The 15,365-nt window shown below is 46.8% G+C and overlaps 1 protein-coding gene across 1 annotated transcript in view; it reads left to right on the plus strand.

Moving 5' to 3' along the window:
- The first annotated feature begins 6,248 nt into the window (after positions 1-6,248).
- The window catches only part of LOC146176076 (protein Skeletor, isoforms B/C-like), a 30,768-nt gene continuing 21,651 nt past the window's right edge, over positions 6,249-15,365 (plus strand). The window contains exon 1 of the mRNA XM_084581252.1: positions 6,249-6,342. Coding sequence (XP_084437378.1) covers positions 6,249-6,342 — 94 coding nt within the window. The remainder of the gene's footprint in view (positions 6,343-15,365) is intronic.

A 15,365-nucleotide genomic window follows, 5' to 3' on the forward strand; every position in this document is an offset into this window, starting at 1 on the left:
GGGCATTTTATCACCTATTTCATCGTATACTGCAATGTATGGCCAATCCTTTAAGAAGCAACCTTCAATACCACAAAGGTTCGGCAGGACGATCCAGGACATACCTTACATCCACAGACAGATGGGCAACAGGTCTACAAACTGCACCTAACAGCAGTGGCCCGCCTCAGAGGGACACACCGAAAAACTCATAAGTGAAAAATTTGCTCAGTGGCCCACGAAGAAATACGTGTTTAAAATATGGCGAATATGCGATCATAGCCAGTAATGGTATACACGCATGCGCACATTACGTATTGCCAAACGCGTCGGATGCGCTTGGAAGACGTACACATTGACCAGATGGGCACGTAGGAGCTGCCGACCCCACTATAATCTGTTCAGACCCTTGCTTCAAACTTTTCCGTCTAGGTAAATGCATTGAATACAGCTCCGACAATCATTTGTGAATTCAGTACAACGTCATTAATACTATTTTACAGTAGCAAATATAGGCTCACACGCACGCGCACACACATACATGCACACATACAGAAACACAAACTAAAGTGCCTTCAGACAAGTCTGCAGGCACAGATCACACATGATTAGGCATCTTGAGAGAGCTTGCTTCACAGCATTATTTCAAACGCTGACAGTCAGCCAATACGAACATGGCAGTTTACCCTTACAAAACGGCTTTCCCTTCACAATCGTGACAAGCTATTAGAAATCTGTGCTAAGTGAAACGATCAACAACTTGGCTTAACTATACATTAGTGGCTCGGAAGGAACAGTTCAAAATATACGGATCAAACATCGGCTTCCCATTAAGGGGACCACACGAAAAAACGTTCTATCAAGCCTCAGCACATTACAACGAAAGTTTTGTCGAGAATGGTTACCAGTTCACTGCAGGGATATAAGAAAGCAATTATTTGTCATTTCAGTCCTGACACACACCTAAATTAAGGATATGTAGAGCAAATTCATCCACCTCCACCTTTGACATCAGGACGTTATTTGCACAGGATCAGATGTAAGCACACTTGGGGCTCTTGTTCATATTTGTTCCAGCAGGGCAAGAAAATACCTCTGCGAAGGCGTCGAAATGTTGTACCGCTGCATTGCACACTTCGGACAGTTTCACTCTCTTCGAGGAATCGAAGTAACAGTTGCAGTGACAGAAAGTCGCAAAAAATATTTTAGCTGGGCTTAAGTGCTGGAGGCCCTTCAAAGGCAAGTCAGAAGCCTGATCCTTGAATCTCACGTATGCTGTGTAAGCGACGTCAAGGGCAGGTAGCTCCGGGAATGTGTACTTGTTGTTGACGGACACTGGGCACCATGAGCCGTTCCAGAAGGCCGAAGTCTCCGGTTCATCCGACGGCTTCATTACAGCTTCACCATTAAACAAGTGCGTCACCATATCTAGGGCTTCAAAAATTTCCTGCGCGTAAAGGTAACCTAAGCCTGCGTACATCATCGCGTTGGTTGCGTCTTTGTAATAAAACGGAGGGCTTAAGGCGGCCACGGAGACGGACATGGTGTTGCGGACGGGGTTGTACGTGACAAGCCTATTGGATACGACTGAGTAGACTTCGGCTGTGGCAATGTACTCTTCACTATTCAATAGCGACACGCTGCGGTTCTGCATCTGTAAGCGACTCCATTTCCACTCCCCGAAAAAGCCTCCCTTTCCTCGGTAAGGCTCGCCGTACAAGTCCTTGAAGGCGCCCGTTCTACCGAAATCGTCTTCCGGCCATATTACGGTGGACATGCTTTCAAGCACCGCTGCCAGAGTCTTCCTCGTAGTTGTGTTAAGCTTGGAGTATGAGCGTACCTTCTCCAGGGCTACTGAGCGGATGTTCTCAAGAAGACCGACGATGGAAAGCCGCACGCGAGATGGGAGCAGATCCTTGTCGAGTGATGCCAAAAGGACATTGTATGTCGTGGCGACGTGGTCGAAGCAGATGACACGCTGAAAGTGTTTCCCAAGCGGGTGCTTGCTTGCAAGAAAGAAGAGGTCGTTACTCGTCGCAGCACCAACAGACTGCACAAACAACCAGATTGTGTGGAAGAAAACGTCCTGAGCCGTGTTGTTGGTAAATATAGAGTCAGCAGCCCTGAGAAGATTCTCGTTGGTCGCTAGTAGAAGGTCGGTCGCCGAGATATTCTGTTGGGTTCCGTAAACAGTCCCAAGTGCCTTGACCCAGTCCTCTGCACTGACATTCCTAATCCACCTTGGCATGCTCCGGATCTCTACGAGCCTGGGCTGCTCGTAGGATTCATAGAAGGCGGAGCTCAGTTGACTGAGGACTTGTGTCTGCATGCTCATACTAGTTCTCAAGAACAGCGCAAAGGACTCCGACGGAGGTCGGTATTTAAATATGCTATTGTTGAAGAATTTCAAATAGATGGAATACGCATCTTCGTAGAGCAACAAAGTTTGGTACAGGCCGTGCCAGATGTTTGGGAGGGCAGATCCGCTGAGAACAACTGCCCTCTCCTGCTGAAGAGGGGAGTTGGCAGGAATCACCCGGACCCGAAACCACAAGGGCAGAGCCCAGACCACCGACAGCTCAAGCAGCAGCTGAAGGGACCGAGAGTAGTCGACGACTGGAAGCCGATTGTCGTTGCCCTGCGTGGGCCAGGCGAAGCTGCTTCTGTCCACCAGTTCGACGAGACTCTTTACTGCTTCCGCATCCTCGTGAACCCTCTGTATGCACGCGCGCATCATGTTCAGAGGCCTGTTGACCACCGCCTCCCGGTCATAGGCGGCAAGGCTCCTCCTTTCCACGCTGAGAATCCAAAGCAGGAAGGCCTGTGAATTAACAGTGGTGAACACGTCCAGATCGTTAAGCTCCCAGCCGGTACATATGAAGGCGCTAAAGTCCTCGCAGGCTGAGGGGCTGCGGCTGTCGTTAATTCCCAGCGCACGAGCGTGCTGTTCACACCCAGGTGTTTCGCAGACCTTTCCGCCATTGTTCTTGTTCCATGTCAACAGGAGAAACACCAAGAACAGCATCCCCACAGAGAGCACTACGATCAACGGAGTGGCTAGGGCGGCAACGTTCGGAACGTCGAACCTCCCTTGCCTCGGATGAGACGACAGGCAGTTGTCTTCTAGAAGATCTGAGATCTGTAAAAAAAGGAATCGATGTTAGAAACAAGTTTATACGGAGAGAATATATGACAGCGCAGAAATAAGACGATTTAAGCAATGAGGATCTCACATTTCAGGGAAAATGTTCTGCTGTTTATTTGTACCAGTAGCCTTAAATACGCAACGGAATGCAGCCCGCGGAGCTTTGTGGTGGGGCCCGCCACCTCTAAAAATGTCAGCCTTTATTCCGAAATAACTTGCCAGCTTCACGAGCGGGCTTTACCACTAAACTCCCATTCCAACTGAAATCAAGTAGACCTAGCCACATGAAGATCTATGTTATTCGCGCAAATGAAGATAGCCATTTGACCATTTAATCTGCAGGAACTCAGGATGGGCGTCAGCTGCCTTCAAGTGTAAAGCTTCTATCATCACGCCCTTTCTTCGTCTCCATTTTTTTTACTACGCTATGTTGTGTCCGCCCAATCTGTCACCGAAATATGCCGCCGCATGTGACGCGATTACCTGGTGATGTCATATGTGTTGCAGATTAAGGCAAAAGTCTGCAAACAGAACGACGAGAAGAAGGAAGACAATGCTTTAGGAAGCGGGAGCGCGCTGGAGAGACGGAGTGCCATGTTGGCACATCGACAGCCAGGGGCAGCCGGGGATTAACGCAGTTCAGAGGCGTCCTGGTGTATGCCCTGCTTCTTCTATAATATGTGTCATTGGTCATTCATATAGTGAATAATAATGATAGACATATAAAGATAAAAAGGAAAATGAAAACCAATACTACTCGTAACAAAGACTTGTGACAGGCAGTTATTTCCGTAAGAACGACGTCGGTCAAAAACGCCGCGATGGTGGGACGTGCATTCCGGATGAGGCTGCAAACCAATGTTCTTACATCCCGTGTGTTAGGTGTGACAGATACTATATATATATATATATATATATATATATATATATATATATATATATATATATATATATATATATATATAGATATATATATATAAGCAAATTTGAGCTTGACAAACTTTGAAGGTCTAAAAATTCCTGCACCGCACCGTAAAGGATGGGAGGAAGGTGGGAGTGAAAGCGGATTAAGAGAAAGGGGGTCGTGGTGGACGGCTTCGTTGTTATTATTCCTGTTGTGGCGGTAGGAAGAAGGAAAAGAAAAATGCACGGGCCTGCTACTGGCTCTGTAGCTGTTGTTGTTGTGGCTGTAGGAAGAAGGAAAAGAAAATGCACGGGCCTGCTACTGGCTCTGTAGCTGAGCCACCTCCGCTGCCTCGTGCAGACAGAAACGAAAATAAATAAGAAAGGAAAGGAAGAGGGAGACAAAGACGCGCGCCGCAATAACGACCGTCGTCCACCACCACCAAAGCGGTGGCGGGTGCAATGACGGCCTACAACAGATAAAAATCTGGTGGCTGGCTGGAAACAAGTGTGACAGATACTGCGCCTTTCCCTTCCTGTGAACCAACTATATTATTGTCGCTCAGTTAAATAATGCAGATTTGCAGTTCCCACTCTGGCAATCTGAACTAATTTTATATGTTTTCGCTAAGCGTCAACGATAGTCACTATCAACTTAAAATGCTTTGAACTCAGACTCTACCGCACAGTCCGATAATCCCATTCTTCCCAAGAGGCATATGAATTGGCATCTCTTGTCCAGTATACCGCTGTGGCTACGGGAGCAATGGCAATGTTTTTCTTAAGTTATATAATACCCTATAATGTTTCGCCGACAGCATAACAGACTACTAGCATAACTTATGAGTTGCGCTAGTGTTTCGAGAAGTAGGAAAGTATTTTATCAGGCCAACCGGTTGCTGCGGTGGTGGACAGACTGTGCGGCCCTTTCTTCTCGTACGGAACGTCGTCGCCTTCGCTGTCGATAGCGAAGACTGCCACTCTGGAGCGCTCACAATAGGTGGCGCTTCTGGTGCAACAAAGGGTTCGGTCCGAGTCGGCTGGAAATTTTCGCCGAGGCTTGGTTCGGGTAACCGAGGGTCTCGACTTCCAGGAAGTACTTCTGTGAGGATAGATACATATGACGAAACAAACGTTTTCTAACTTACAAGCAAGGTCCATGACTAATGCTTATAATGTGACAGGAACGCAAGAAATATTTCCCAGGAGAGTGATAGTTTAGCTGGTCACTGCTGAGGACTTATATTTGTGCACCATGTCAGAGAGAGGGTGAGGAAATGAACAAGACCCATTCAAGCATGAGCCTGCCTCCCGGTTTGACCTTCACTCACCTGAACGAGCAACAGTATCAAAACAGGTTTTTCAACTACTCCAACGTTTACATTGAATCTCATTTGAGAGTCGCACTGGTAACTTTATTTTATAATCGCCGGCATCGCTCAAGTGCCGGTTACTGTTTCTGCTAATGTCAGCCGTGGGGAATAATTGACGTTATTGAAAGATACGCGACCGTGAAGGCACTTGCGACCATAAAACAATAGATGGCCGCGGCTGATAGCGATCAATAAATGAGCACGACGACGGGTTTCGAACGCACTTCGAGCTTTTTGAGAGCACCGTTCGTCCCAGAAGAACAGCCGCGATGGGGCTATACGATTAACTGGCCCTGCACAGTAGCTTCGCAGGATGTACTGCGTACATACATGCGATGCGGCAGCAGGACGCCTAGCAAAGGCACCCCCTTTTTTCGTATGGCGTGGTACAGGTATCTAATCCCAATTTAGAGCAGCGGGAGGCCATTCTGCACAGCGAGGACCCCGACCAACAAGGACTGGTTCGCAGGGCCCACGCTGCGGCACAGGCCACTGGACTGCCGGAATAGGCGGACCACCCACAACTCCGAAAATTCTCATGCACTCAATAAAGTTTTCAATCAATCAATCAATCAATCAATCAATCAATCACCGATAAGGGTGACAGACAGAGCTCCATTTTACTCCTCTGAAGAAATTTAGATTATATTTTTGGTCTACCTCATTTTGTTTTCATGGCGATTGACGTTAAGACCGCACTAAGAAAAACAATACGTTTTAGGGAGCCATTGAGTTCAGCCTTTATACGTATGACGCGATAAAGAGGTGATTGTCTGACAAATAAACACATATAATAGTGTACCTTTTGCCTCACTGATGCCACTCGTGGTCAGACTGGTTGCGGCCGGATGGCGTGCATCGCTCGTCGAGGCCGCAGCGTCAGTGGTTACAATGGGTCGCTGATGGTGGAGAAGGTCATGAACAAAATGCGAAAGGACGCCAGTAAGAACCCATGGGGCGATTCTGGTGGGGCTTGAAAGTCTGGAGGTTCTCGCGGATGCGACGCCCTGTGCAGCCGCTGCAGCCGCGGCTTGTTCGAATGCCTCACTTGATTTTGCCGGTGAGTCGCCTCTCTGGCCTGAGATACCGCGTACTCTTTTTCTGCGGTCGACATGACTGTTCGAACGACTCGCTGTTCTCTCTAGGTCGACTGGGGTATCATTCAAAGCGGCTGAGCTCCTTTGGAGCGACGTGTTCCCGTCGACTGTCGCTTCTGCCGCTGATGAGAACGCAGGCTCGAAGTCTTGCTTCGAGGTTTTGCTGGGATTCTGGCGGGAGGCCTTCTCCGACATGGCTGCCGTTGAGCTAACGTCTTCTTTATGACGGACCACGCGGAGCTCGTGGTCTATTATGCTTCATCTCTCTCATTTCCTTATTTCCTGCTGTCGGCTGCCCCTGGTGTTGACACAGTATCAGTTTTCATGCTGAAAATACTACTGAAAGAATTTGCCTCGCACCTATTACAGATTGTGAATTGGTCTGTCAGACAAAGCCTGAATTCCACAAGCTTGGAAAACAGCGAAAATAATTTTACTACAGAAAGATCAGGGGAAAGGTTTCGATCTCGATAATAATCGGCCGATTGCTATCACTTCAAATTTAGTTAAGCTTATAGAACGGTTAATCTACTCTCGTCTCACGGATCATGTTCTATCGCTTCATGGATTTAGTGAGGCTCAGACTGGATTCCGACGGGGATGCTCGATTTGGAGCGCACATGTAGTCTTGACGAGCCGTAATATGGTTGCCATGAGGCAAAGAGAGGTTTCAGCTCTAGTTACTTTGGATATTTCCAAGGCGTATGACAGCGTAGGATACAGTATTTTGGTTCATAAACTAGCTGGTCTACATCCTCCGTTATACATCTTTGCGTGGATAGGAGAATTTTTAAAGGACAGATCATTCTTTTACACAAAGGGTACGTTAAATTCCAACAGTTACCTCCAGTCAAGAGGTGTACCACAAGGCTCAGTCATCTCGCCGTTATTGTTTAATACTCGTATGCTAATGTGTGAAATTCCTATTCACCCGGCCGTCCAAGTTTATGTGTATGTAGACGATATTGCTTTTTTTTGCTTCTCCCACAAATATTCATAACCTATATCGTTTGTTGCAAGATTATCTAAATGCCCAGGAAGTCTGGCTGGACATCCTAACGTTAACTTTAAATGTCAACAATGTGCCGTCCTCGTGTTCCCACAGACAACCCCTGTTAACATTTCCTTGTCTTATCATTCTGTCCTAATCCCGCAGGTTGATTCTATTAAATATTTGGGTATATTATACAACCCACAGTTAGACTTGACGCCCCAAATTAGAAGTCCTGAAGTCTTGTGCTTAAAGGTGAACGTGGCTTTGGTCAGTTGATGAGAATCAGCAACAAAAAGTATGGTATGCGTCGAGACACTCGGACCTTGCTTTATAAGACCTACGTACGACCAATACTTGAATTCGGCTCCATTCTCTTTTCTGAGTGCTCAAGGTACAAGCTTGAACCTCTGTTCATTTTAGAACGACGAGCTCTGCGCCTTTGCATAAGTCTGCCCAAATCAGTGGTCAATGCTGTGCTGTAGTTGGAAGCTCTGATACCTAATCTAAATTCGCGGTTTCTGCTTCTCACTGTGCGAACATGTTTAAGGTCTTTGGAGCATGTCCCTGGATTGGCTAACCCCACATTTTCTTCGATCCTATCATACTTCTTTAATAATATTTGGCCTAGGTATAAGCTCCCTCAGGTTGTGTTTACTAATTCCCTGCTGTCGTAACTTTCCATATCAATAAACTCTTCAGTACAAGTTAACCACTGGTGACCTGATATTATAATCTCATTTGCTGACCCTCTCTCAGGGAATGCCAAGTTGTCTGCCATGTATTAAAAGGGCTTATAGAGGAGCATCTAGAAACTTTTCCGAGCCATATTGCCTTCTTTACAGATGCCTCCCAGCAGAATGAAAAAAAAAAAAAAAAACGCTATTAGCATATACTCTCACGCTCTTGACTGGAGATATTCATTTTAGATCCCTAACTATACGCCTATTTTTTATGATGATGGTTGGTTGGTTTGTGGGGTTTAACGTCCCAAAGCGACTCAGGCTATGAGAGACGCCGTAGTGGGGGACTCCGGAAAATTCGACCACCTGGGGTTCTGTTTCTGGCCATTGAGTTATTCTTTACAATTATCACTAGTAATATTTCAAAGGCTATTTTTTTTTTTTCTGACAGCCTATCCGTGTTGGCATCGCTAAAAAATTTGAGGAACACTGCTTTGCCGTTCACTTTATTTTTTTTATTCCTCTCCACATTGCAAAAGTGCGCTTTCACTGGGTCCCTGGTCACTGTGGCATTACATCTAATAAAAGGGCAGTCACGAGCCTCTCCTTTCTGCACCGGATTACCAGCACCTTAAATGGCCTTGGCGTGGACGCATCTGTAGTTCAAGGCAATGTGAAGTGTCTATGACTCTCTTGCGCTGCATATTACCGAAACTAGATCTGTATTTATGTCGTTCGGGGCTATTCGTTACTAACCTCTCTGAGTCTTGCAAAGAAATTGATTCCATACATCATTTTTTCCTTTTTTGCCGATGGTTCGCATCTCTCCGTAAAATTTACTTAGCGACTCCCCTTTCGAGATTAGACCTTCCTCTAAACAATCCTGTTCTCATCTCCTCCTGGACAAGTGTCGCGGGATATGCCTTAAAGCCACTGTGCGATTCTATTCATGATTACATAATTTCATCGGGCAGATTCCTATGCTAGGGGTTACTTTATTGCTTTTTTTCCTTTTTATTTTTTTTCCAAATTCTAGTTGAACACTCTTATTTATCCGAATACACTAGTCTTTGGCCATATACATTTAGAATCTGCAATGTACCCTGGCCAATCCCCCGCCATGGGTATTTACCATTTTAACTGAGGTCATCATCATCGTCATCAAATTTTCCGCCCTACTGTGACAGACTACGTCACAGTAGGGCATTGACTTGGCTAGGACCTGTCTGGTCCACCTGGTAAAAAAGGAAAGCCTCAGAACCAATCCAATCCAATCAAATCCAATCCTGACTAAAGTGATGACTTACCAAGTGTTCTTGCCACGTCAGTCTAGTGGGTCGACTTTGCTGCAGGTGCTGGGGTTCGCGTCTGGACAGCCGCAAGGAAACGCTGCGGTGGACAGTGATGCGACACAATTCAGTTCAGTCGTTCAGTCGTGTCCGACTCTTCGTGACCCTACGGACCATGTCACGCCACGCTTTCCGGTCTCTAACTATCTTTCTAACATCACATAACTTCATCTGCAGTGCCTCGAGGATGCCATCTAACCATCGCGTTCGCTGCCTACCCCTTCTCCGGCGACCCTCAACCTTTCCCAACATCAAATCTTTCTCCAGCGACTCCTCTCTTCTCATCAGATCACCAAAGTAGCTGAGCTTTAACTTTAGAATTTGACCCTCCAATGAGCGACACAGCGGGATGAAAAGGCGTTGGCTGTGGAGACGATCATACGATGCCTTGAGAACTGGATAAGGCTGACTAGATAAATGATGTTTAAGGCGTTGCGCCCCGGCGGGACAGACAGACTGAATTGACTTGGCTTGGATCTTTTTGGTCCAGCTGGTAAAAAATGGAAGCCGCAGTACCAATCCAATCCAATCCAAATCGTGGGTGAGCGCCATTATTATGAGAGCAATAAGTGAAGAAGCATCCTGAATTCTTTTTGGACACGTACCATTTCAGCTCAGCTGAGCAGCATCAATAGTTGCAGTTGTGTTGCTCTCGGAGCGTTCGGTGGTCCTTGTCGAGAGTACGATAGAATACGGCTGCCCTGATGATCAGCGTGGTGCTCCTAATCTTCGTTGTCCCCCGCGGTGAGTCCATTTACCCTCCATATCCTCATTCATGTAATAGTCCATCGCGCATCTACTCCGAGTATCACAGTCGCTGCCTGACGCGTCTTCAATAGAAATAGAAAATAGAAAAACACCGCATGGCTTTATGTTTGTGCACTGGCGAATTATAATTTGATATTTAAAATCCAACTCCTTTGTAGCGAGCGCCTTCCACAAGCAAAATGATCTCATTGTTGGGAACGTATTCATTCGTTCAAGAATGCAGCACACAGTATCTCTCAAATTAGCTTTGTTTCAAGTAACAAATTCTTTGAGAGGTTTGTATAAATGCTGACAATTTCACGGCCCTTTGTTCCTTAACTGTGGTCGATGGCTTTAACATATTTTAAAGAGACACTTAAACTCGTCCAGAGGTTTCTCCTATGTAAAGATTGTAAAATGAATTGGTTCACAGGAAATGAAAGGTGTATTGGTCGCACTGTTTTCTGTGAATACCCGACCCGCGCCATAAGAGTAGGGAGGAATGTGTGAGAGAAAGTGGAAAAGGACAAGGAGTCTAGGCGGAGGGCTGCGGAGTAATTTCGACCAGATTGGAATATTTAACAGGCGCTGACATCGCACCGCACACGGACGCCTCTCCGTTTCATCTCCATTGAAACGCAGCCGCTAGCTGTCGGGTTCGAAGCCAGGTACTCCGGCACAGCTGTCGAACATCTTAACCACTGCGCCATTGTAGCGGGACTTAAAGATTTGCAGTTATCCGTTTGCGGAATCTTTGAACGCGATAGCCTTTATGGTCCCGTTCTGCAGAAAATTCGGTATCGGTGTTGTCGGTGTTTTAACTGAAAAATTCTTAATGAACTGCAGTCTGCACTAGAGAAATGTGAAAGCCTGAACTTTTGTGCTGCACATGGCATACCGCGCGCCACTTGCAGAGCTCATAGCAAGGCCATGGCTCGTGCCGCACAGTGGAAATTGTCTTCGGAGCGCGCGTTTGTTGCAAGGCTAGATGTAAATATAATTGGTTTATAGCAACGGAAAGGCACAATATCTGGCACACTTTCTGCTGCAAGTGTGATTGGACCGCACATCGTCGCTCTTGTCGCGTGACGTCCCTCCGTACGGTGTCGCTCCTATCATACGGCGTTTTCATAGCCACGTGATATTCTGACACAAGCCTGAAGCGCCTGAAGCGGAGGCGACGCATACGAACTCCACGTTTTATGCGAAGCATATTGCTAGAGGTCAACCACAGCCCTTCGTGACGGTTACACGCCGTACAAAGAATGTGGAATGCTACGTCACACCACGTGATACGCTGACGTCACGACAGAGGAGAGACGGGGGTATAGTGTTCTAGAATTGGGAAGTGTGCCGTCTTCGGCGCGCGGCAATGGGAGCGACGTGGTCGCCGGAGCGATGAAAAGCGTAGGTGGCGCTGTCAGCCGTAGGAGCGCATCACAAGCGCGCGCGCCGCAGAGGAAACGCTTGGGGCGTCTGCTTCTGCGGCTGGTTTCCTGCGAGAATTTTGTTGCATCGCGTTGCTTCTCTGGCTGTTGTACTATGGCGCGTTGTTGAGCGAAGAGCGATGATTGGTCAAGCAGTAAAACACATTTGCAGAGAGCACAGTAACAGTTCCGTCCCTCTCGTATGACTTTCGCCCCCCCCCTTTTTTTTTTTTTACTGAATGCTCTTTTCCTTCCTTTCGGTCTTTCTTCTTGCTCATTGCGCGCTCTTTCTGCTGCCTTCCCTATTCGAACCCTTCCCTTCTCGAAATACACTCAAAGCATGGTTGACTCAAAGCATGGTTTCCTAAGCAACACCACCGCGGAAGGCCTTCAGGTAACTTTGCAGTCCACAGTCGACCTCGTTGACTACTTATCTGCAAAATGCTGTTTTACATACATTATCACATCGAGACTAAGCCAAGACAAACAAGAAAACCTCTTCAGCATCGTGAGGAAATTTAATGGCTGCAACGATCATCCCGTACGCCGGCTCAATGGTGACAGTTAATGATTTTACAACTTAGCGAAGCCCCCAAAGACAGGAAATTGTAATGCTGAAATTGTAAATGCCTTACTTGAAATTAGCCGTACAAGCGAGACACCTACTCAGCTTCTTTCAAATCCTATTGATGAGCTTGACCGTTTGGTTGACGAGAGAAGGCTCGAGGACGTCGAAGCTACTTTGAATTCCCTTCCTTCAGATGACCACAGATACGTCACATATAGGCACAGTTCTAGCCGTCGCATAGCTTATATTGCAGGATCTGTCGCTAGAAAGTTCATGAAGAAGTCAAAATGCAGTACTTGCTCCGCTTATCTTATTTCAAGTAGACCGTGCGCGGCACAAAAAGAAGAAAATCAATTTATCTCAAACTTCGACCACGGATGTCTTCTTTATCTGTCCTCGGAGCTTGCAAAGCTCGTGCACACGATGGAAGAGTCTTTCACGGTTGTTTTTTTTTAGTTCAAGAAAGATTAACGCAAATAGCATGCGTGAATTTGCTTTGTTTTTGCAAAGCGCAGAGGTTTCCAAGCTTGGTTGCCCTACTCATGACAAAGAAATGACACTTAACATAGTGAAGTTCTACGTCCTCATGCGATAGCGTTTTTATGCCAAGTCGCTAAACCAAGAGCAGACCTCTAAAGCAGAGCAGGTAAAGCACCTAAAGCTGAGGAGGTGCAAGTAATCGTGTTTGAGGATTTTAATCATTCTGCCTTTCTCTTGTGTGTTTTCAAATTTAGCAGCCTAATTTATTCACGGCCTAGTACAGTTCATTAATATTCTCATATAGTTCTGTACAGTTTTATATGTTTGTACCATATTCTAGCACTAAGTCGCGATTTTTTTTTTTCACGTCGTCCATTATGTGGTTTCGTTCATTGCTATGTGCTCTCATTCATTTATTTCGTTTTGAGTAGGACTGCCAGTTCATATGTATTCGCCCACATTTAAATAAAGTCATCAGTAAGCGCTGGCATAATTTCTGTCTTCAAGCAATCTTCGCATACCTCTATTTACATGTGGCGCAAAAAGTACGCTAGCCTAGCCTGAAACACCATTCACTGCATTTTCAGTACGTGCGAGCGTCGATGGAAGACTTCACTCTAGCCCGCATAAACCGGTGCATCCAATATTAAAAATTTACATGATCATAGAAATACGTTAGACATTCATCATTGAACATCCCGCTAGTGTTCGAGAAATAAAGCACCCAATACGTTCAGGAAATATATCTTGCCGTTGCTTGTCAGTTCGTCGGCAATCTGTATCTTACATTGCCTGTATTTGTATTGCCGTTCCCTGACGACGGCCGCTTATTTCATAGGGAACTAGTTGTTTTGTTCATGAACATAACCGTTTTAATACATTTAGACAAGCGTGTGGGAGCTAAAGCGACACAATTTATTGCTACGCGCCTTCGGAGTCCGATTGAACTAGCGGTGACGAAGGCGGTTCACCCGGCTGTCAGCTCCGCGCTCACTGCGCTCCTCCTGCACACAGCGCCCTCTCTCCTGTCATCGCTGAAACGACCAGCTCGCCGACGGCAGACGGCACACTTCTCAATTCTAGAACACTATAACGGGGGTCCAGCTCGCGCCGTCGGCTGCGGTTGCACGCCGTGCGGACCAGGTGGTATGGTGACGTCACACCACGTGATACGCTGACGTCACGACAGAGGAGAGACGGGGGTAACGGGGGACCGGCTCGCGCCGTCGGCTGCGGTTGCACGCCGTGCGGATCACGTGGTATGGTGACGTCACACCACGTGATACGCTTACGTCACGAGAGAGGAGAGACGGGGACCGGCTCGCGCCGTCGGCTGCGGTTGCACGCTGTGCGGACCACGTGGTATAACGCAGGTTTATATATAAAGGGGAGACGATTGCGCTCATGCTATTACCTAGCTTTATGCAATGAGAAAACATTGTGCATTCCAAGTTTAAACCGTGTAAAAGCACGTGTAACCAAGGAAAGAAAAGTTTAGCCAAGTGTAACCATGGAAAGCAGAGTTTAGCAATCAATATGCTTCGCATCTGACCAGGCTTAACCAAGCTAAGCCTCAGGCATTTTTCAAGAGCGCAATAATAATAATATTAATAATATTAATAATAATAATAATAATAATAATAATAATAATAATAATAATAATAATAATAATAATAATAATAATAATAATTGGTTCACAGGAATGGAAAGGCGCAGTATCTGTCACACTTGGTCTTGCGACACCTGCGCTGATTGATTTATTTATATGAAGGGAAAGGCACGGTAACTGTCTCACTTGTTGTCTGTGGACACCTCAACCGCGCCGTAAGGGAAGGGGGAAGGTGGGAGTGAAAGTGGAAAGAGAGAAAGAGTAGCCGTAGTGGAGGGCTACGGAGTAATTTCGACCACCTGGGGATCTTTAACGTGCGCTGACATCGCACAGCACACGGACGCCTCTTCGTTTCGTCCGTGTGCTGTGCGATGTCAGCGCACGTTAAACCGCACAGTAATGGAAGGGATGAAGGTGGCAGCGAAAGTGGAAAGAGAGAAAGAGTAGCCGTAGTGGAGGGCTACGGAGTAATTTCGACCACCTGGGGATCTTTAACGTGCGCTGACATCGCACAGCACACGGACGCCTCTTCGTTTCGTCCGTGTGCTGTGCGATGTCAGCGCACGTTAAACCGCACAGTAATGGAAGGGATGAAGGTGGGAGCGAAAGTGGAAAGAGAGAAAGGGGAGCCATAGTGGAGGGCTACGGAGTAATTTCGACCACCTGGGGATCTTTAACGTGCGCTGACATCGCACATCATGCGGACGCCACTTCGTTTCGCCTCCATCGAAACGCAGCCGCCGTGGTCGGATTCAAACCCGGGAACTCCGGCACAGTAGTCGGGCGTCTTACCACTGCACCACCCCGGCGGGGAAGCACTTCTCACATTTGGCGATTTCTGCCCATTTTATTCGTGACTGTAAGTAGATCTTGGCGTTGGGGGACCTCTATGTTCAAAATTGTTTACTCGTTGGTCACCCTAGTTTCAAATCGGTGTTAAATGGTTCGTTGGGTTCATGCAGACAAAACAGCTATTCGAGTTGACCTCTAAGATATGTGAGGGAGTCGCACTGA

Source organism: Amblyomma maculatum, chromosome 10 (genome assembly GCF_055883805.1).
Source record: "Amblyomma maculatum isolate TAMU_Amacu chromosome 10, ASM5588380v1, whole genome shotgun sequence".
Classification (NCBI taxonomy): Eukaryota; Metazoa; Arthropoda; class Arachnida; order Ixodida; family Ixodidae; genus Amblyomma; species Amblyomma maculatum.